The sequence below is a fragment of the Protomyctophum parallelum genome (genome assembly GCF_964188405.1).
Source record: "Protomyctophum parallelum genome assembly, chromosome: 2".
Taxonomy (NCBI): Eukaryota; Metazoa; Chordata; class Actinopteri; order Myctophiformes; family Myctophidae; genus Protomyctophum; species Protomyctophum parallelum.
In genome coordinates this window covers 10,803,767-10,828,162 of record NC_139699.1, presented here as the reverse complement: position 1 = coordinate 10,828,162, position 24,396 = coordinate 10,803,767, and the positions used below count along the sequence as shown (strand labels likewise).

Genomic DNA, 24,396 nt, shown 5'->3' with positions numbered 1-24,396 from the left:
AAAGACACAGAGAGAGAGAGAGAGAAAGACACAGAGAGAGAGAGAGAGAGAGAGAGAGAGAAAGACACAGAGATAGAGACAGAGAGAGAGACAGAGAGTTGATCTTCCGTGCACCCACATGGTCAGATGCCCTCCTCCCTCGTCTACAGTGAGTGACCTCATTAAGATCTGAAGACAAGGCTGAGCTACGCAGCGCAAAGACCACAAAGACCTTTGAAAGGTAAACACTTCAAACTTTTGAATGCTTTAGTAGTGGGAAAGTTTCAGGACAACTTCATCATTAACATTAACATCACCATATGGGGTGGGGGGAGGGGGGGAGGGTGGGGGGGAGGTTGTACAGCTGTGCAATTACACGGGCATTCCTCGTGTCCCGCTCAAAGTTACATCCTAAACTGGTGTCCTGCCCATAACGTCAATAAGCATATGGCCCACTTTGTTAAACAGCTGCAACGAGGTACAGACGAGATTAATTATTAATCACGACGTGAACTAATATCACTCGTAGCGTGAACTATTATCACTCTGCAGAGGTAGAGCAACATCTGCTGAAGCACCACTGAGACCGCCCTGACAATGGGATCTGATCGTCTCAGAGACGCGCCAGACTGTTTTTAATCCATTCTGGGCGGGAACCCCTTTTGGTGTTTTAATTTAAAGCATTATGTTATACTTTAGCTATTGGAAAATAGCAGATCTACAAGCTCATAGCGCGGCACCGAGTGCCGCGCTATGAACTTGTAGGTCTGCTATTTTTGAAAAATCGTGAAAATGTGCCTCAAATCTATTCTTTCAGAGTTTCAGTTTTTAACTCAAATCTTTGCTTCTGGAGAGGTCCCCTGGAACAACATATTTTCAGATGGGGGTCGGCGGCCAATTACATATAATTGTTGGGGTCCTTGACATGAAATATTGAGAACCACTGATATAGAAACATCCGTTTTTCAGATCTTTTTTTTTTTTTTTTTTTTGACGTCAGGCCTGAATGGGTTAATGACTCTTGGCAGGGTGTCAGGAAGTTGTTTTTCCGATCCCTTTGCAGGAACATCTGCAGCATTAATAATGCTGCCAATGCATATCAAGAACAAAGTTATGGGACCGGAAAACAACATTCAAAATGTTCCCTAGATCTCCAGCATCCTAAACAGACATTTACATAATGACTTTTATCCAAAAGCTCACCCTGAATCCTTCTTGTATTCTCACGTTTAATTTCAGCAGAAATGCAAGGCCTTTTGGATGCCAAATGGGTTTAAGGGTTGGAAGGGATAAGTGACCATGACTTGTTGTTGAAAACCTGTGTTTCTTTGAGCTGGTGTCTCGTTTTTCCTGTACAATAATAATAATAATAATAATAATAATAATAAAACTGCATGTAATGTAGATCAGTCACAAGGTCATGGTGTTTACCAAGGTTATAATAGTTTTGTTTTTTTCATTATAGTTTAGTTTTAGTTAGTTTTGACATATTTTTCTAATTCAGTTAGTTTTAGTTCGTTTTTAGAGCGTGTTTGCTAGTTTTTATTTATTTATTTGTGGGTTAGGATTAGCGCGGCTACATGCTGCCGTACGGTGCTGAAAACTGCCGTAAAACTTGTTGGAGAAATGAGGAAATTAATCTGAATTTAGAAGGATTATATCTATTATATATTAGAGAACTTGTACCCAACACATGGCAAGAAACCCAAAGCCACAACAGCTACGTCGCTATTGCAACACCCACAACACCATCTTACACACTACACCCACACACACTCACACGGCAGTGACGTCACACACTTACCTTCGCAGTGTGCGGGACCTATCTCCTCCTATCGCGCCCAACGCCAACACTCGACACCACCCGCCAAAAAATGATCATTGCAGTGCCACCAAAGATGCCTCCCGTCCACACTCACGGCGGCAATGCATTTGTTTACTACAAACATTATCGCCCGAAGCACCCACACCCCCGGAACACTGTTGCCCTTTCACCACGCTAAATTCGCCAGGTCTATGCAAGTGAGCACAAATTACATGTGAGAAAATTCATTCACAAGCCCACAAATGCCATTCAAATTCCATTCAACACACACTACGACTCGCTTACAATTCGCAAACCTGGCAACACTGCCCTGTCTTCTAATAGGCCCACACTAGCTCTCAGAATCTCATTCTGATCTCCCGCAGGAGAAGAGAAACGAGGAAGGGGAGAGGAATTGTAGCCTCACGATTTTGCTTATTCCTTCTAAATCTCTGTATTTAAAATATCGCTCTCTCAGCGAATCTCTTAGTTACATCAACATTGTACTTTGTCAGTAGTTTGTTTGTGCCTACATATTACGATTACACGGAACGCTTTGGCTATTTTCGCCTGCCAGCCAACTGCCGAGTACACACGCCTGCACACACACGCACGCCTGGCTTGCACACACACACATGCACGCCTGGAAGCCACGATCTCTCTCTCTCTCGCCACGCCCCACACACACACACAGGCTATACACGCATGGCGGCGCCGCGGCAGCGAGACAGGACGTTATAATCTTGAGTTTCATTAAATAACTGTCTTTCTCCGCACGCGCACGTGCGCACACAACATTATTCAAGTGAAATGCGTAACGGCAATATTGGGCTAATATAGGCTACCAATACACGACGTTATAATCTTCACTTTCATTAAATAACTGTCTTTCTCCACACGCGCACGTGCGCACACAACATTATTCAAGTGAAATGCATAACGCCAATATTGGGCTAATATAGGCTACCAATATGTGGGTAGCCTACAGGCTTTTACCCACGGAATGAATATATATATATATATATATATATATATATATATATATATATATATATATATCATCATCCCATTGCAGAAAATAGTTACAAAATGTAATTGAGGCTACATACAGTGGTGTCCCCTTCGTCTGTACCAGGCTGACTTCTATAGTTTTAAAAAGGTACCTTTTTTTTTTTTTTTTTAACCCAGGGAAGTAGCTGAGCACAGGTGCTCATTTTCAGCAACGCCCTGCACATCGAAACACACACACACACACACACACACACACACACACATACACAAAATGTCATGTCAAAGGTACCTCTGGAAGCCACACCTCTGATTGGTCGGGTTTAGTCTTAAGGGGTGTGTTTTTTTCACCCACTGTGTAATACAATGAATGGACGGTAGGTGGCAGTAGTACAGAGGCCAGAGAAACTATACGACAAACGCACATGGAATGGGAAATAGAGGGGGGGAAATGGAAATGATAGGGTTTTTATTTTTGGTATTTGACTTTGCTACTGATGATTGTACGCAACAACAACTATTGCATTGTGTGTTTGAGCTGACAGGCCCTTTTTTATGTCAATCAATCAAGTCATCTCAGGTCAAGCGGCAGATGCAAAAATAGTTTATATTAAAATTATATATATTTTTAGGGCCATGTCATGTGCTCTACCTGCAAAGCCTTTGTGATCTATAACTTTTGGGCACCGCTTAACGTCAGATCAGGGGTTTTGTCGGCCAGCGCCAAAAATGCTCCCCGACAGCATAATCGGAGCAAATACCGGGCAGTGTGTATGAGCCATAACGTGTTGACTACACTACACTACACTAATAAGGACACATAATAATAACTAATAACGCATCCGTTACTACATGTGGAGTCAACTCCCGCAATTTCCTTCTTCCCATAGTGCGCGGCAACGTAACTCTGGGATGAGCGGCCGCGAAATTCTAGTTATAAATATCCAAAAGGCATATACATATTGAATAAAACTAAAACTATGGGTATTTTGTCTATAATTTCAGTTAGTTTTGAGGACACACAATACAGTTTCAGTTTAGTTATCGTTTTTTAATTTATATTTAGTTTTTATTAGTTTCAGTTAACTAAAATGTTTTTTTAATTATAGTTTTCGTTTTTTAGTTAACTATTATAACCTTGGTGTTTACAAGCATTGTTTGCGGTTGAGTCTAAAATAAAATGGTAGGCACTGTTTCACAACAACATGCTGGCCAGATCTGGACTTATACACTGTTCCACAACAACATGCTGGCCAGATCTGGACTTATACACTGTTTCACAACAACATGCTGGCCAGACCAGGGGCCTGTTTCACAAAACTAGGATGAACTAATCCAGGATTTAGGCCAAAGCCAGGCTTTTAAAATCCTGATCTTTACAGCCTGGTTTATTCCGTTCCACTAAAGCCAAGCGAGGCTCAGAATTGGCAGATTTGGCGAGCCGGGATCAGCAAGCCTGGCTTAATAGACAGTCTGGCTTTTTGTCTCTAGACCCATTAGGTGGATCACAGATTTACTGATCCTTCTTCTTCATGGGGTATTAAGGCAGTTTGCATCCTTAATAGTTGCATTACAGCCCCCTTCTGTATATCTCATTATCTTTACTAATCTATTCAAGACTTACTGATACAAGGACTTAAGCTTCTAAAATAAATACTGCTGCTGTAATTAAAGAGAGAACATACTCTCAATAGTGGATAGACTGAATGATTAACTACCCCAAAAATATAGTTTACATTTTACCACTACTATTAACTTAAAACAGAATTCTTAATAATGTAAGCATAATGATATTGTCGCATTGTGATATTTGGCCATAACTCCCTCCTCTGAGGGAGCTACCTTTGGGGAAGGGGGTTGTTGTCCAGACAGGGGCCAGACTGGTGAGGGTCATGGGTTCATGTAGCATGCCAAAGTTTGTGCTATTGCCATTGAGAATGCATTGGGCGTTTAAGTTAAATAACTCAGAAACTACAAAACATTTCAAAGTAAAAAGTTCCAGCATGTGTCTCCACAGTAAGCTGAATTTTACAAAGTGTGAATGGAGTTTCTAGGTGAAAGTGATTTTTTTGAAGTGCCACTATCTGCCTATAAATGTCTCAAATTTGAAAGCACTATATTTCTAAAACTATGAAACATTTCAAAGATTCCTTTTCAGGCACACATGTCCACCGTAGGATGAACCTAAATAGGTTTGAATGGGGTTTCTAGGTGTAAGTATGTAGGACTAGTAGTGGGTGAAACGTTACAATGGTAATATGTTGTAAAACAATGAGTAATGGTAATATTTAGTGGTTTTCACTTTTACAAAAATAAAATAAAATAATATAATATAATAATTCTTCTTAACCGTGCACTTGCACGACAGCAAACCTATTCATGGGGAACATTCACCAAAAGCAGCTGATCTACAAGCTCACAAGCTGTCATGATGTTGTGCAGCCTATATATTTGGTTTGTGATCAGTTTGACTGCTTAATGAACAGTAAAGACATCACGATTAGGTTAAACCTGGCTGTTAGCCTGGTCCGGAGCAGGCTAAGTACAAAGCATTCGTTTCCATGGTAACTAATGTAGCATCACTTTCATGAAACCGAATCAAGCCTCAACATATCCAGGTTAACTGGTTAAATTAATCTGGCAAGATTAACCAGTTTTCATGAAACCGGTTAATCGCTGATCCAGGATATATTAAGCAAGGATATGTGTTAAATCCCGGTTTAATCAATAATCTCTAATCCAAGTTTCGTGAAATACTGTAGGCCCCTGGACTTATACACTGTTTCACAACAACATGCTGGCCAGACCTGGACTTATACACTGTTTCACAACAACATGCTGGCCAGACCTGGACTTATACACTGTTTCACAACAACATGCTGGCCAGACCTGGACTTATACACTGTTTCACAACAACATGCTGGCCAGATCTGGACTTATACACTGTGTCACAACAACATGCTGGCCAGACCTGGACTTATACACTGTTTCACAACAACATGCTGGCCAGACCTGGACTTATACACTGTTTCACAACAACATGCTGGCCAAACCTGGACTTATACACTGTTTCACAACAACATGCTGGCCAGACCTGGACTTATACACTGTGTCACAACAACATGCTGGCCAGACCTGGACTTATACACTGTTTCACAACAACATGCTGGCCAGACCTGGACTTATACAAACGTTGCCTCAGCAGTCGATCAGCACGTGGCCTGTTTTCTTGGACGATTTAGAACAATACAACAACAATGTGTCGTGCCAAAGTATAACTTGCCGTGCAGGGCAGCGAATAAAAGCGTGCATACATCATCAAGGTTCTTTATTATTTGTCTCACGAGGAAGACATTTGTCTTAGACAAAGGGCCCACATGTAGCCCTGATGTCCATGTCGCCGCAGAGCAGCGCCAAATACATCTCTCTTGCATCAAAGAGTTCAGAAGCCAGAAAGAGGCTCACGAGGTTACGTACCTTGGACCAGTTGAGGCGTTTCATGGAGGTCTCCAGCTTGAACTCCTTCTTGGGCCGGAGGCCGTAAGGCAGCACGCCGTGGTGGGTGGGGGACCCCAGGGCACCCCCGAAACCCCCTGGGGGAGGAGGAGGAGGGGGCGCGCCAGGGGGAGGCGGAGGGCCACAGCCAGGTGGCAGGGGAGGCGGTGGTGGGGGAGGAGGTGGTGGAGGGCCGCCCGGACCCCCAGTGGGTGGAGGAGGGGGTGGAGGCCCACCGGGGAAGGGAGAGGAGCAGGTGTGGGCCGTGGACAGACCCACGGGTACTGCCCCACCCTGGGGGAGAGGGAGAGAGGGCACAGGACCAGAGATGTAAATAGGTTCTCAATGTAATGAGTCCCAGGATGCAGGGATGGTCTTTTAGAAATGAGTCCCAGGGACATTTGATGAGTCCCACTTGAACAACGTTAGGAGTCATATTTTGCATTAATGTGGTTAATTCATGTAGAAAACAGAAGAAGAAATGATTATTAACGCGACGCGTTGTGAGCTTGTAGATCGGCTATTTTCAGCAAGTGTAAAATGAGCCATTACGATGGCATCAATGCCCGCCAAAATACATTTTAGTCGACTAAATCAACTGTAGATTCAGTCGACTAAAACTAGACTAACACTAAAACATTCCAGGTGACTAAAATGTGCCTGACACTAAATGAAAACTATTGAAGAGACTATGACTAAAACTAAAATAGAAACATTCTGCCAAAAACAACGCTGGTGTACAGTATACAGCTCTCTACTGTGTAAATAACTGGGAGACTGTCAAAACAACAACGTTCAAACAAACATGCCACCATTATTTTTTTCATAAATAGTACATTTCTCAAGATGAGAACATCCATTTTTGCTTTCCAAGGTACTATTTGTTTTAACACAGCATGTGAGCAGAAATACGGTAAAGCAATATTGTAGGTGGAGGAGTACACAAACAGAATATATGTGATAAAGAGAAGAAAAGCTGAACTGTAATCAGATCCAGAGTCCTGTGCTGTGATGTGAGGGCGTTCGTTATGCCACAGCCCAGCCTATCGTACTGTCTTTTTTACCGATCTGGGTGTGATAATGGTTAGCCCATTCTGACCAGGCACCCATTTTGGTGTCGGCATCATGTTATGCTTTAGCTATTTAAAAATAGCAGATCTACAAGCTCATAGCGCGCCACCGAGTGGCGCGATACGAGCTTGTAGGTCTGCTATTTTTTGAAAAATCGAAGAACGACTGACATTTTTAGAATCTGATCTCAGGTCAGAATGGGTTCATCAGACCAGTGTGTGTCCGGCGGAAACCTCGTATGAATCTGATCTCAGGTCAGAATGGGTTCATCAGACCAGTGTGTGTCCGACGGAAACCTCGTATGAATCTGATCTCAGGTCAGAATGGGTTAGAGGAGACATGTTCCGTCAACCATCCCAACAGAGGCCAAACGCCCATGAAACCGGCCTCAATCTTTACAGATCAAACCCTTTTTTCCCAAAAGGTAAAAATCAAATGTTATAACCAATAGCAACAAAGCTTGGTAAATTGTATGGTACAGAGCAAATGGCTTATTGATCCAGGCAGCAGTTTTAGATTAAAGACCCACACAAAAGGTCAGCCGGGGGCCTTTGCTCTACCACTGCCTCTGGAGGGAAGAACACCACAGCTGAATTACCAAGTGTAAGTGTGTGCATGTGTGTGTGTGTGTGTGTGTGTGTGTGTGTGTGTGTGTGCGTGTGTGTGTGTGTGTGTGTGCGTGCGTGCGTGAGGGAGCGCCTACATGAGAGTGCCTACTCTGGCTTAATCCATTCTGGGCGGGAACCCCTTTTGGTGTTTTAACTAAGCATTATGTTATACTTTAGCTATTGAAAAATAGCAGATCTACAAGCTAGATCTACAAGTAGATCTGCTATTTTTGAAAAATCGTGAAAATGTGGCGCAAATCTTTGAATATATATTATTACAGAGCGAACGTTTTTAACTCAAATCTTTGCTTCTGGGGGCGTCCCTCCCTGGAACGACATATTTTCAGATGGGGGTCGGTGGCCAAATACATATAATTTTTGGGGTTCTTGACATGAAATATTGAGAACCACTGATATAGAAAACATGAGGTTTTTCAGAAAAGAAAAGGCATTTAATAAATGTCGACGTCAGGCCTAAATGGCTTAATGTATCACAGTCATCGGAGCCCAAGCCGCTGTTTGAGTATTCGCTCTGTGTTTACTCTCCCAAATTGAAAAATTATCAGTAAAATAAAAAATAAGTTCTCTCCCCCTCTCTCTCTCTGTCTCTCTCTCTCTCTCTCTCTGAGTGGGTGTCTCTCTCTCTCTCTCTCTCTCTCTCTCTCTCTCTCTCTGAGTGGGTAGCTATCTCGGCATGCAAGGACTGAGAACAACTCTCTGGAGTGCCGGAGAGCGTTCGGTAAAGGCCTGGTGGTGACGGTTGAAGGCGGCTGTCAGAATAAATTGCTTTTAGAACAATTTCCTCTTATGGGATAGAGATCAGAGAATTACTGCCCGGTCACAATTCTCATTAGACTTAGTGTTAGTCAGGAGGAGAGGAGAGCACCCTCCATGTCAAACCACACTGCAGGGTCCGCTGGACAATGGGACAAAAAACATAAAATAACACAGAAAAGAAGAACACATAATGAGAGGGAGAGGAAAGAAAGTTGAATGTCACTTCCATGCTAGCTATAAGCTTATAGAGTTCTGTTGAGTAATCAGATTTGTTCACTCACTTATTTTAGGAGAAAGAAGAAAAAGAAAGAAATAGAAAAGAAAGGATGTGTACCGTGACTTTTTACTCACGAGTGAGTAAAAAAAGAAGACGTAGGAAAGTACAGAATCGGGGACAGGGTGGCACAGTTGGTAGTGCCTCACAGCTAGAAGGTCCTGTGTTCTCCCCGTGTCCCCTAGGGTAGGTACCCTCACATGTTCTCCCCGTGTCCCCTAGGGTAGGTACCCTCACATGTTCTCCCCGTGTCCCCTAGGGTAGGTACCCTCACATGTTCTCCCCGTGTCCCCTAGGGTAGGTACCCTCACATGTTCTCCCCGTGTGCCCTAGGGTAGGTACCCTGACATGTTCTCCCCGTGTCCCCTAGGGTAGGTACCCTCACATGTTCTCCCCGTGTCCCCTAGCGTAGGTACCCTCACATGTTCTCCCCCGTGTCCCCTAGGGTAGGTACCCTCACATGTTCTCCCCGTGTCCCCTAGGGTAGGTACCCTCACAAAAAAACATGCAGTAATCCTGGTCTCTAAACTACCTCCCCCTGGCCAGCCGGGGCGCCTGATGGAGGGGAAAGGAACTGGTCGGAATAACGTGTTCCTTCCACGCGCTATACGTCCGGCCGGGAGAAATTCTCCTCTGTCAGGTCAAAAGAAGCAGCTTGGACTCCTCATGCATAGAAGGAAGCAATTTGATTTTGATTTGCCAACCCCCAGGTTGGCAGAGGAAGTGTAGCGCACAGGATTACATTAGCTAATTGACACTGGGTGAAAAAATGGGTTACAAAAAACAATTGTGGGATAAAAAATATTAAAAGAATAAAAATAAAAGTATAGAATATGAGGTTGTGTATACCTGGGACCTGAAGGCCTGTAGCTCGGCCTGCAGTGAGGCTACTGTCTCCTCGTACGTTGCCAGTTGACCTTGTGCCTCCTGTCGGCTCAAGAACTCTTCATCAAACTGGACGGGGACATTTACATATATATTGAATATGTTCAAACAAACAAATGTTCAAGTGATAATAAAATAATTAGCATTCTGTCAAACTGCTTCCCCTGGAGTGATTGTAATCGGGGCTGTATAATTAATACCTCAATCTGTCCATGTGAATTTCATCACCATTAATTAATAACGGAAGGATGCAATGAAGTAAATGCATTGGAGGCTACTGTATGCAGAACACAAACAAAGATCAAACATGAGCTTAACCCATTCTGGGCGGGAACCCATTACGTTATACTTTAGCTATTGAAAAATAGCAGATCTACAAGCTCATTGCGCGCCACAGAGTGGCGCGCTACGAGCTTGTAGGTCTGCTATTTTTTTAAAGTCGTGAAAATGTGGCGCAAATCTTTGAATATATATATATATTTCAGAGTGAACATTTTTAACTAAAATATTGACTTCTGGGGGGTCCCTGGAACTACATATTTTGAGATGGGGGTCCGTGGCCCGATAGAGATAATTCTGGGGGTCCACTGGGGCACCACTGACATAGAAACATAGGTTTTTCAGAAAAATGGTAGGATGTTGAAGCCTTTCAGTCCAAAATGGGTTAAACTATTGTTAACATTTAGGGACATCCTCCGTGACGCAAAGCTGTTTTTCAATTGTGGCTCAAGCCAGGCAGAAATGTATATTATTATTCAAATGTCATCAGAGCAAAGTGGTGATTTTAAAACATATACGGTAGTACCAAATGGTTAGGACATATTGATTGATGTTCTCATATGATGTTTGTACTTTTGTGATGTGAATCGTGATTACGTGTCTATTTGTCTGTTTGTCTGTTTTTAGTGCACTGAAACAAATTCCAATCAACTCTGTTGACATGGCAATGAACTCTTGAATCTTGATTTAACATATTCTACATTCATAATCAGGCCTATATACAAACAAAGCAAACATTATGATGGAGAGTTAGACGGGTCAAAAATGCAACCCACAGTTACACACATTACTAAAGATTTCAAAGAAACAGAATAGTGGGAAAAACTTGCCTTTTGTTCCAGTTCAGAAGCTCTCTGCTCGTACTCGTCTACGCGGGCCTTGTCTACGCACACCTCTGAAAGATGAAAACATGTTATTCAGAACCATAGAGGCCCGGTGAAGTGCTGTACTGAACCACTCTGGTAGCATAAAGGGACATAGAGGCCCGGTGAAGTGCTGTACAGAACCACTCTGGTACCATAAAGGGACATAGAGGCCCGGTGAAGTGCTGTACAGAACCACTCTGGTACCATAAAGGGACCTAGAGGCCCGGTGAAGTGCTGTACTGAACCACTCTGGTACCATAAAGGGACATAGAGGCCTGGTGAAGTGCTGTACAGAACCACTCTGGTACCATAAAGGGACCTAGAGGCCCGGTGAAGTGCTGTACTGAACCACTCTGGTACCATAAAGGGACATAGAGGCCCGGTGAAGTGCTGTACAGAACCACTCTGGTACCATAAAGGGACATAAAGGCCCGGTGAAGTGCTGTACTGAACCACTCTGGTACCATAAAGGGACATAGAGGCCCGGTGAAGTGCTGTACAGAACCACTCTGGTACCAGAAAGGGACATAGAGGCCCGGTGAAGTGCTGTACAGAACCACTCTGGTACCATAAAGGGACATAGAGGCCCGGTGAAGTGCTGTACAGAACCACTCTGGTACCATAAAGGGACATAGAGGCCTGGTGAAGTGCTGTACAGAACCACTCTGGTACCATAAAGGGACATAAAGGCCCGGTGAAGTGCTGTACTGAACCACTCTGGTACCATAAAGGGACATAGAGGCCCGGTGAAGTGCTGTACTGAACCACTCTGGTACCATAAAGGGACATAGAGGCCCGGTGAAGTGCTGTACTGAACCACTCTGGTACCAGAAAGGGACATAGAGGCCCGGTGAAGTGCTGTACAGAACCACTCTGGTACCAGAAAGGGACATAGAGGCCCGGTGAAGTGCTGTACAGAACCACTCTGGTACCATAAAGGGACATAGAGGCCCGGTGAAGTGCTGTACAGAACCACTCTGGTACCATAAAGGGACATAGAGGCCCGGTGAAGTGCTGTACAGAACCACTCTGGTACCATAAAGGGACATAGAGGCCCGGTGAAGTGCTGTACAGAACCACTCTGGTACCATAAAGGGACATAGAGGCCCGGTGAAGTGCTGTACAGAACCACTCTGGTACCATAAAGGGACATAGAGGCCCGGTGAAGTGCTGTACTGAACCACTCTGGTACCATAAAGGGACATAGAGGCCCGGTGAAGTGCTGTACAGAACCACTCTGGTACCATAAAGGGACATAGAGGCCCGGTGAAGTGCTGTACAGAACCACTCTGGTACCATAAAGGGACATAAAGGCCCGGTGAAGTGCTGTACTGAACCACTCTGGTACCATAAAGGGACATAGAGGCCCGGTGAAGTGCTGTACAGAACCACTCTGGTACCAGAAAGGGACATAGAGGCCCGGTGAAGTGCTGTACAGAACCACTCTGGTACCATAAAGGGACATAGAGGCCCGGTGAAGTGCTGTACAGAACCACTCTGGTACCATAAAGGGACATAGAGGCCTGGTGAAGTGCTGTACAGAACCACTCTGGTACCATAAAGGGACATAAAGGCCTGGTGAAGTGCTGTACTGAACCACTCTGGTACCATAAAGGGACATAGAGGCCCGGTGAAGTGCTGTACAGAACCACTCTGGTACCATAAAGGGACATAGAGGCCCGGTGAAGTGCTGTACAGAACCACTCTGGTACCATAAAGGGACATAGAGGCCCGGTGAAGTGCTGTACTGAACCACTCTGGTACCATAAAGGGACATAGAGGCCCGGTGAAGTGCTGTACAGAACCACTCTGGTACCATAAAGGGACATAGAGGCCCGGTGAAGTGCTGTACTGAACCACTCTGGTACCAGAAAGGGACATAGAGGCCCGGTGAAGTGCTGTACAGAACCACTCTGGTACCATAAAGGGACATAGAGGCCCGGTGAAGTGCTGTACAGAACCACTCTGGTACCATAAAGGGACATAGAGGCCCGGTGAAGTGCTGTACTGAACCACTCTGGTACCATAAAGGGACATAGAGGCCCGGTGAAGTGCTGTACAGAACCACTCTGGTACCATAAAGGGACATAGAGGCCCGGTGAAGTGCTGTACAGAACCACTCTGGTACCATAAAGGGACATAAAGGCCCGGTGAAGTGCTGTACAGAACCACTCTGGTACCATAAAGGGACATAGAGGCCCGGTGAAGTGCTGTACAGAACCACTCTGGTACCAGAAAGGGACATAAAGGCCTGGTGAAGTGCTGTACTGAACCACTCTGGTACCATAAAGGGACATAGAGGCCCGGTGAAGTGCTGTACAGAACCACTCTGGTACCATAAAGGGACATAAAGGCCCGGTGAAGTGCTGTACAGAACCACTCTGGTACCAGAAAGGGACATAGAGGCCCGGTGAAGTGCTGTACTGAACCACTCTGGTATCATAAAGGGACATAGAGGCCCGGTGAAGTGCTGTACAGAACCACTCTGGTACCATAAAGGGACATAGAGGCCCGGTGAAGTGCTGTACAGAACCACTCTGGTACCAGAAAGGGACATAGAGGCCCGGTGAAGTGCTGTACAGAACCACTCTGGTACCATAAAGGGACATAGAGGTCCGGTGAAGTGCTGTACTGAACCACTCTGGTACCATAAAGGGACATAAAGGCCCGGTGAAGTGCTGTACAGAACCACTCTGGTACCAGATAGGGACATAAAGGCCCGGTGAAGTGCTGTACTTGGTACCAGAAAGGGACCTAGAGGCCCAGTGAAGTGCAGTACCGGTACTTGCCCAGCAGGTGGCTGAAGTCCACGTCCAGACGCTTACGGTAGCCGAAGTCGGGGTCGGTGCCGCTGCGGTGGAGGACGATCTGAGACACGCATTCCTCGATGATCTTAAAATACTGGGATCTGAAAATGTTAAGAAAATACATAAACGTGAGACACTTGTCTTACAGTAATAGGTGAAAAAGTGTATGTATGTATGTATGTGGTATATACAGTATATATATATATATATATATATATATGTACATAATAGAAGTTCTTTATGAAACTGTAAGTGTCATGAGTGGACGGATTCCAATTTAGACAAAAAAAGAACCACAAAAGGTCTGTGTGTACAGTGTTTTTGCTTGCATATTAAACAACCATGAATAGACAACGGTTCATAAACGTCGTTACGCACAAATGATAGGGACAGACAAAACAAGACGCTCCAAGTAATGGCTGTGCCACATGTCATTGTCCAGCCATACTCATAGCTGACGTTCAGGCTTAGGGTTGCGTATATTCTGAAGGCACCTTTGATTCAGCTAAAAGTCCTAAACAACAAGACCCACGCAGCTTAGAGGGGATGCAGCACAATTTACAGTCCTCAGACAAAATCAATGAGGAAACGCTGCCCAGCTGAGCAGAAACGCAGGTCGACCAGCATCCTGACACATCTCTCTCTGACGCCCCACCTCCAGCCACACCTCTCTCTCTCTGGTCGAGGGACGATGGGCGGACAGAAAGAGAATAAGGATGTGGAATGACAAAGAGGTTTATTACAGGATGACAGAGAAGGATGGCAGGGAACAGGAGGTGTTGTGAGTGTATGAATTTGTGCATTCAACCCTAAGCTATCGCTATTGATGCGGTTTGGATTGACATCTGTCATGTCATCGACTTGCTTGGTTGTTCTTTGCCAATTGAGATCACAGCATGATCAGCTGCACGCGACTCCTGCTAATAGCACGCAGGATATGTTAACACTAAATGTCTAAGACAGGGGAGTTAAAAAATATTAAAAAATATATGTATGTGTGTGCGTGCAGCACCTGCACTCTTCCCCCTTGCCAATGCTGAAATAGTAAAGCTGCCATTTTATGTTGATTAAAAACAATGGCTGCAACAAGTAACCACCTGCTGTGTCTCTAAAAGCACATACTGTGATGAGACTAACTGTACATGACAACTGTACACGGTCTCATCTCTGTGTGTGATGAGTCTAACTGTACACGGTCTCATCTCTGTGTGTGTTGAGTCTAACTGTACACGGTCTCATCTCTGTGTGTGATGAGTCTAACTGTACACGGTCTTATCTCTGTGTGTGATGAGTCTAACTGTACACAGTCTTATCTCTGTGCTGCTCTGAAGGCTGTGATGAGTCTAACTGTACACGGTCTTATCTCTGTGCTGCTCTGAAGGCTGTGTTGAGTCTAACTGTACACGGTCTCATCTCTGTGCTGCTCTGAAGGCTGTGATGAGTCTAACTGTACACGGTCTCATCTCTGTGCTGCTCTGAAGGCTGTGATGAGTCTAACTGTACACGGTCTCATCTCTGTGCTGCTCTGAAGGCTGTGATGAGTCTAACTGTACACGGTCTCATCTCTGTGCTTCTCTGAAGGCTGTGATGAGTCTAACTGTACACGTCTCATCTCTGTGCTGCTCTGAAGGCTGTGATGAGTCTAACTGTACACGGTCTCATCTCTGTGCTGCTCTGAAGGCTGTGCGGGAGAGAGAATAAGACATCGCTGCAGGAGAGGATTACAGTCAACTAAAAGAAAATGTTATGTCATGCATTGCCTTCTCAATAAACACAACATGATGAACCTGTGACCAATTTTCCACCGGTTGGTTCCCAATGGGAACCGGTTCAGTTCTTTTTGGTTTTTAGTCCATGAGCCAAAATTGGTGGGTAAACTAGACCTATATTAAATTGTTTATAGGATCAATACAATAAATGTAATACACGATAACCCTTCCACAGTATAGCTTTTTCATATTTTCGATTATTTTGCATATTTTCCTACATAATGCCTAAATTGCATATTTAAAAATGTAAAGTTTGTAATACCATAAATCATTGTCTTCGTGTAAGTACTCAATTGGGGAAGTTTCATGGTGATAACAATCTAATATAGGTATGGTTTTGCCCACTCAATTCATAATTAACTTTCCAATTTTGGAGCTCTGGCTCATGGACTAAAAACCAAAAAGAACTGAACCGGTTCCCACTGGGAACCAACCGGTGGAAAAGGGGCCTGTGTGTGCTGGTGCTGCGAAGGCATTATGGATTCAACCATCGGCCTGTTTATCCTAAAATGATATTGGACACCCTGCCACAAGGACGATCACTGGCAAAGCAGCGTGGGCTCTGCTCAAAATGTTATACATTCAAGTTGAACAGGTTGTTGAACAAGTTGTTACATTGGGCCAGTAATACCCATCAGTACAGAGTACCAGCTCTGCTGAGCAGCCTTATTACTATTGAGTGCCACCACTTACTGGCGAAATGCTTCCTTGTGTTACTTATTTTATTCCATTTATTACACTTAACTGAAAATGATTCCATTAGCACGTGTTAAAGATACATTTGTTATAATTTGCACACGTGTGAGAGTGTGACTGTGTGCGTGCGTGCGTGAGTGCGTGCGTGCGTGCGTGCATTCTCAATACTGACAAATTAAATAAGTAATGATAAAGATGTCATCAAGTGCAATGATGGAATATCCACCACATCTGCTCAAGGCAGATTGTGAAAAGGTCAAGCTATTTATTTCTATATCGGTGCTGCAGTGACAGACAGTCACCCAATGTGTAGGCGCCGCGCCGCGTCACCAATACTTCACATTTCCATAATCATTTCAGATGCAGGGAACGAGCCTCACGTCTCTGTGCTAATTTACAGGACCACACAGTATGTGCTAACCACCGTGAGGCGACAGACATTTTGCGGTGTTGTTTTTCTTTTGGGGGTGAAAAAAAACAGCTGCTGATATATTTCATATTCTTCTGATTAGAGTCTTGTCTTTGATCAAGCCACGGTTTAACTCTGACCCAGCTGTGAGAGAGAGCCAGCTTAAAACAGGCCTTTGAAAAAGCAACATTAAAAGGAGATGAGAAATGCTCTGGAGCTATAGTTGCATTAGATGGTTAGAAGATGAAAGACGCGGCATTCTCTTTGTTAGCCTGCAGTATGTCATTGAGGAGATTTAAAACATGAGGCATACCTCTGCAAAGGGCCCAGTGCTCTGTTCACCCCTCATCAGGGTCTGTAAAGGTCTACGCTCCATCAGCAATAATAAAGACTACATTTTAGGTAAAAATGTTTGTGTTTTGCACTTCGAGTATATATGAATAGAGATGACATCCGAGTTCTCCTTCCATCCACTTGCATTAAGTTGCTCAAAAGCGCATGAGGCGATTTCACTCCTCCTTCCGGGTAGGAACAGAGTGCATTCTGGGATGGATTGCAATAGTGAGTGGCCCCAAACACATGAACGCGCTGCCGTTGAACGCGCATGAGCGTGCGGCCGTCGTGAACGTGCACAATGATAGTCAACGGACCAGCGCGTTCATGTGTTTGGGGCCAGGCTGCAATATCAAATTCGGCCATTTTGCCCTCAGTGTTTCCTCTGGGTGCCGTCTCTATTCATATATACTCTAAGGTTTTGCACTGTAATAACTGATATGTCTTCATGACAGACATGTGCCGAAGAATAGCCCCATCTACAAGCTCACAACACATCGCGTAGCTCAGGGGTTTCTCAACGTTTTTGGGGCGGGGACCCCCGGAAATGCTTTGCCAATGTCTTGGCCCCCCGCCCCGCCCCCAATATAAATTGACTGCTCCAATAAACTTAATAATAGAGACAATACACCATAAATAAACCAGATATAATCATTAGGGAAGGTGTTTGCATGTACTATGTGTACTATATGTAAACTCTTCATTTCCGTTTTCCAGCCATTCAGTTGCAAAAAATATATATATTTTTTTATAATTTGGGGACCCCCCCCCCCAGATCTACAAGCTCATAGCGCGCCACCGAGTGGCGCGCTACGAGCTTGTAGATCTGCTTTTTTTTTTTTTTACGACTGACATAGAAACGTAGCTTTTTCAGAAAACTGTCATTTTCAAACAGACATTTTTTTAAATCTGATCTCAGGTCAGAATGGGTGAAAATGTTACATTATGAAGCGACCACTCTCTCTCCATGTGTGTTGATGTGGTTTCACCGTACGTACCTCACCACGTAGTCATTGCGTATGAGCATGAGGTGCTGCAGGATGGAGAGGAAATAGGCTTCGGCGCTGCTGTCCTTCACCGTGCTCTGAACCACGTGGAACACGTCCCCCACATCGGTGCTAAAGAGTCAAGGACCGTTATGCAGATGAAAACAGAGGCTTATTCACGCTCTGTTGTTTCTATTTAAGCCATTCTGACCTGAGATCAGATTCATACGAGGTTTCCGCCGGACACACACTGGTCTGATGAACCCATTCTGACCTGAGATTTGATTCTAAAAAATGTCAGTCTTCGATTTTTCAAAAAATAGCAGACCTACAAGCTCGTATCGCGCCACTCGGTGGCGCGATATGAGCTTGTAGATCTGCTATTTTTAAATAGCTAAAGCATGACATGATGCTGACACCAAAATGGGTGCCCGGTCAGAATGGGTTAAGCAAAAAAAAGCGGTTTTCTTTTTCTGTCATTTATTAATGCATTATTTGTTTTGTATTTTGTTATGTACATGGACCCAAATGTAGGGAGCCTCCCTTGTTAAGTGTGTGTCGTGTGTTTGATATTATTAAACACAGGAACGTGTTAAATAAAGGCCTGTAAAGCCCTTTGAGACTGTAACAGTGATTCATTAAGGGGTATACAAATATTTTTTGGTGAATTATTAGCCCTTTCCATGTTGTTGTATCAACTAAAATGAATACATTATAATTAACACACACTGGGGGAGGTCTTTTTTTATCACAGTTGAGGAGGTTATAAATAAGAGGATTCTACTGCCTGTAATGTAATGAAGAGTTAATTAAGAGAAAACCTTGAACCTTTGAGTACAAATAAACTAATCTTTGAAGAAAAAAATAAACGTTTGATGGCAAGGATATTCCATTTCGCACTTGATGTCCTCCAGTCTGTGAGAGAACTCCATCATGTCTTCCTCTTTATGCTCCTCAAACACCTTCATCTGGATGACCAGAGCCTCGTTCCTGATGGCTGTCAGGTGCTATTGGAGACAACAAGGGGAATAAGAGAGGAAATAACAGCAACCCAGCGTGAACAGAGGGTAAGAATGAAGGGAAAAGCCATGACAGGTAAAGGCAGGTTTGATTAAGTCTCCAGACCTTGTTTGATATGACGTTAAGACCAGTGTTGTTTTTGGCAGCAAATTTCTATTTTAGTTTTAGTCATAGTCTCTTGATTAGTTTTCATTGAGTTTTAGTCACATTTGAATGGCCTGGAATGTTTTAGTGTTAGTCTAGTTTTAGTCGACTAGGGGCTGTATTTTGCGTGTCTTAAGTATCAGGTCTTATTCCCTAACTTGAGTAAACTAAAGACCTGGAGGCGTGATCAATGCTCTTTGGCCACTCAGAATAGCATTGATCACGCCTCCAGGTCTTTAGTTTACTCAAGTTAGGGAATAAGACCTGGTACTTAAGACACGCAAAATACAGCCCTAAGTGTAATAAGATTTTAGTTGACTAAATCTACAGTTGATTTAGTCGACTAAAATGTATTTTGGCGGGCCTTGATGTCGTCGTAATGACTCATTTTACACTTGTTGAAAATAGCCGATCTACAAGCTCACAACGCGTCGCACTGCGACACGTTGTGAGCTTGTAGATCTGCTATTTTCAGCATGCAACCAAGTGTAAAATGACTTATACTGGATCTCTTGTCCACTAGTCCCTTCCTAATATTTTAGTCTAGTTTTTATCTGTTGACGAAATTGTCAATACATTTAGTCTTAGTTTTAGTCATAATAGCTCAGTTTTCATTTAGTTTCCATTTAGTTTCCGTCAGTGAAAAAAGGTAGTCGACAAACATTTTTCGTCTTAGTTTTAGTCGACAAAAACAACACTGGTTAAGACACATAAACCACAGCCTCAGTCCAGAGTGAGATCTCCATCTATCTGAACAGTATCATTCATCATGACATGCTAGGCTTGAGAAGCATCTCCAGCATTTTAATGTATGTGTACTGTACGTATAGTTGCTTACAGCAGGTAAACGTGGTCGGTAGGCGGTGTGAGCGTCAGTCTGTCTGCAGGGAGAGTATTAGACGCGGCACTAGAAGCATTATTGGTTCCAGGGTGTTGGCACAGATGGAGGACGTGCGACCTTTCCTCTGTGTTTCATAAATTATTTGCTGGAGCGAATCTACAATATTTCACTCAAGTGGACAACTCATTTAAATATTAATACAAGGTGAGTGTGGGTTTCATCTAGAGCGAGAGTGTGTGTGTGTGTGTGTGTGTGTGTGTGTGTGTGTGTGTGTGTGTGTGTGTGTGTGTGTGTGTGTGTGTGTGTGTGTGTGTGCACTTGCGTGAGTATGTGTGTGTGTGTGTGTGTGTGTGTGTGTGTGTGCGTGCGTGTGCACACACATATACGTGTGTTGGGGGAAGGGGCAAGTGCAGATCCAGTGCTTACCGGCAATATCTCTTTCAGGCCACAGCGCATAAATTCATTCCTGATGTGCAGCCTCAAGTCCAGCTCATCAGGAGATGTTACCAGAGCGTTGATGAGCTGCATGCAGGCCACCTATGATGCCAAGGAAAACGTGGAAGGGAGAGAGAGACGAGGGAGTGAATCCTTTGTACAGAGGCTGATGAGAAGGACGAGGGCATGCATTCTAAATGGTATTCCGTGTGTCCCTAGGAGCCAGAGGACCATAACTAATGCATGTCTATTTTATTCCTCCAGTCACCAACTAGGGAGTTAATTTTAATATTAACCCATTCTGGGCGGGAACCCCTTTTGGTGTTTTAAAGCAATCGTTATACTTTAGTTATTGAAAAATAGCAGCAAAATCTACAAGCTCATAGCGCGGCACCGAGTGCCGCGCTATGAACTTGTAGGTCTGCTATTTTTTTAAAGTCGTGAAAGTGTGGCGCAAATCTTTGAATATATATTTCAGAGCAAACATTTTTTACTAAAATATTTGCTTCTGGGGGGGGGGGGGGGGGTCCCTGGAACTACATATTTTGAGATGGGGGTCCGTGGCCCAATAGAGATAATTCTGGGGGTCCTTGACATGAAAAAGGTTGAGCACCACTGACATAGAAACATGGGTTTTTCAGATTTGTTTTAGGATTTAGAAGCCTTTTTTTTTAATCGACCGCAGTCCAAAATGGATTAATGTAACAACAGCAGACCATTATACACACACAGAACCAACTGTTAGTTTCAGGGCCAGGCCTGCTCGTTGGGAGGCTGTCCCTCAGCCCCCCCTGAGTTTGGCTTACCACACTGGGACTGCTAAAACCTGTGACTCTGTGACTCTATAGCCAGGCAAACACGGAACAGGAAAATCAATTATTGATCAGAAAAGCGATGCACTCATGTGTGAAATGGGGGACATGGCAACACTGGGGAGCATGCAGGAAGGATGTCGGGATGTTACAAGGTTTACTGTACATTTGATAGTGTACTCTTGTTGTGGCACTCAATCTGTCTGTCTTGTGGCAAATAATACTATAACGACGTAAAAGAATATAGGCAATTCAAATTAAATGGCAATTAAAACATATCAGTTTCATTGGGGCTTCATTGGGGCTATATATATATATATATATATATATATCAAAAAAGAGAAGGGACTGCACACTCCAGGGAACAGATATACTGTATATATATATATATATATCTGTTCCCTGGAGTGTGCAGTCCCTTCCTTGGAAGGTTTTTCTCTTTTTTGATAAGCCGCACCAGCTACATTTAGGGAAAAAGAACAGATCTGTACATAAATATACAAGCCACACTTTACAATAAGCTGCAGGTGATAAGCCACTGGCCAGAGAGATAGATTTAGAAGGTCCCCTAGTGGCCGTTAGCTGTAAATATCCATAGATTAGCCGCACCGTTGTATAAGGCCGCATGGTTCAAAGCATGGGAAAAAAGTAGCGGCTTATAGTCCGGAAATCACTGTATATAATTATAACAATAGCATTTTTCACTATAGTTGTATGCCTCTCATATCCATATGTCAATGGAAACATTCTGTTCAATTTATGTTATTTATTTACTTGTTTGGTACTGTGCACTGTCGACTTCATGTATTATAATGTATTGTTTTGTTCCCGTTTTATTTGATTAATGTTCAACTACTTATGCTAATTGTTGACAAAATGTATAACCAATGTATTATCATCTCTTGGATTATTTAATGTGTTATTTATTTATTTAAATGTGTTTAACCCATTCTGGGTGGGAACCCCTTTTGGTGTTTTAAGCATTGTGTTATGCTTTAGCTGTTGAAAAATAGCAGATCTACAAGCTCATAGTGCGGTTGAAAAATCGTGAAAATGTGTCGCAAATCTTTGAATATATATTCTTTCAGAGCGAACGTTTTTAACTCAAACCTTTGCTTCTGGGGGGGGGGGGGGGGGGGGCTGGAACAACATATATTCAGATGGGGGTCGGCGGCCAATTACATATATTTTTGGGGGTCCTGACGACTGACATAGAAACACAGGGTTTTTCAGAAAACTGTCAGGATTTAGAAGACATTTGGAGAATCAATTATCAGGTCTAAATGGGTTAAGCAAAGACTATGTTTTACATTTACTGAGCAATAACACGATCACTGTACTCTCACAGACACACACAGCGTCCCGAGTCTGACCACTCAGGAGAGCATTTAGGGAGCAGTTGAATTCTGTGGTCCCCAGTGTGTCCATTTACAGTTATTGTCTACTCTACTGGCACACTTTCCCTAAGCCAATGACTGCCAAGGGAGATGGAGTGCGAGTAGGAGTGGGGGAGAAAGCCTTTGGCCACACTATAGCATGGAAGTATAGCAGAGCTGTGCTTTAAGCCATTTTGGACTGATGGCGATTAAAAAAGAAGGCTTCTAAATCCTAATAGTTTGAAAAACCCATGTTTCTATGTCAGTTGTGCTCAACCTTTTTCATGTCAAGGACGCCCATAATTATCTCCATTGGGCCATGGACCCCCATCTCAAAATATGTAGTTCCAGGGACCCCCCAGAAGCAAACATTTTAGTTAAAAACGTTCGCTCTGAAATATATATTCAATGATTTGCGCCACATTTTAACGGTTTTTAAAAAATAGCAGACCTACAAGCTCGTAGTGCGGCACTCGGTGTCGCACTACGAGCTTGTAGATCTGCTATTTTTGAATAGCTAAAACATAACATAATGCTTTAAACACCAAAAAGGATTCCCGCCCAGAATGGGTTAATAATGCATGGGGTTAAAAGGGATCAGTGCCGTCTATTAGCAAGTGGGAAATAATAACGTTCCACAATGCATCAATAAAACACAACTAACAGCCTCTAAACCATCCTGGCGCACAAGGCTGGACATTAATGGATACAGATGTGTTTGTGTATGAAATTCCTCCTCTCTACAAAAGGCATAGTAATCCCCTCTAGTCTCTCCCAGGCTTCTGCTCTCTCTCTACCTTTATTTCGTTTTTCTTCCACCATATCATGTCAAACGCTTTGCGTCCTCCTCTTCCCTCCTCTTCCCTCCTCTTCCCATTTCATCCTCACTTTTCTTGTATACGGATTTCGACCCATTTCTGGTAGACAGACACAAAAGGCCAAATGCAATTCCCGATACGGTAGGGGCCCAGATCATGATTTAATAGTTGTTGCTGCGATGTTGAATAATAATGTGGAAATATAAGAATACTGATGAGAAGCAAATGGCTGTTCCATGCTAGAGCTCTGTGGACCCATCTTCCTGTGTGGTTACAGCGCAGGCGTACGTGGTGTGTGTGTGTGTGTGTGTGTGTGTGTGTGTGTGTGTGTGTGTGTGTGTGTGTGTGCGTAAGTGCGTGTGCACGTGAGCGAACGTGCGTGTGTGCGTGTGTAGGTGGGTGTGTGAATGTGCTACTGTACGTATTGTAAAGAAAAAATGGAGTGGTGGTGGTGATGGAGGATGATTCGACTTTCTCTTCACATCCCACAGCTACCAATTAAATAGAGACAATGTGCTTTAACACATTTTGGGCGGGAACCCCTTTTGGTGTTTTAAGTGTAATGTTTATACTTTAGCTATTGAAAAATAGCAGATCTACAAGCTCATAGCGCGCCACCGAGTGGCGCGCTACGAGCTTGTAGGTCTGCTATTTTTTTTTAAGTCGTGAAAATGTGGCACACATATTTGAATATATATTTCAGAGCGAACATTTTTAACTAAAATATTTGCTTCTGGGGGGTCCCTGGAACTACATATTTTGAGATGGGCGTCCGTGGCCCAATAGAGATAATTCTGGGGGTCCTTGACATGAAAAAGGTTGAGCACCACTGACATATATAGAAACATGGGTTTTTCATTTTTGTTTAAGATTTAGAATTTAGATGTTTAATCGACTCAGTCCA

General features: G+C 43.6%; 1 protein-coding gene across 1 annotated transcript in view; it reads right to left on the bottom strand.

The window, feature by feature from the left end:
- The window catches only part of LOC310854503 (protein diaphanous homolog 3-like), a gene marked incomplete at its 3' end in the record, with an annotated part of 343,448 nt that overhangs the window by 242,256 nt on the left and 76,796 nt on the right, over positions 1–24,396 (bottom strand). The window contains exons 10-16 of the mRNA XM_083759183.1: positions 20,478–20,588; positions 18,947–19,053; positions 18,059–18,178; positions 13,836–13,954; positions 11,011–11,075; positions 9,866–9,970; positions 6,269–6,580 (exon numbers count right to left, since the gene is read on the bottom strand). Of these exons, the coding sequence (XP_083615309.1) occupies positions 6,269–6,580; positions 9,866–9,970; positions 11,011–11,075; positions 13,836–13,954; positions 18,059–18,178; positions 18,947–19,053; positions 20,478–20,588 (939 nt within the window). The remainder of the gene's footprint in view (positions 1–6,268; positions 6,581–9,865; positions 9,971–11,010; positions 11,076–13,835; positions 13,955–18,058; positions 18,179–18,946; positions 19,054–20,477; positions 20,589–24,396) is intronic.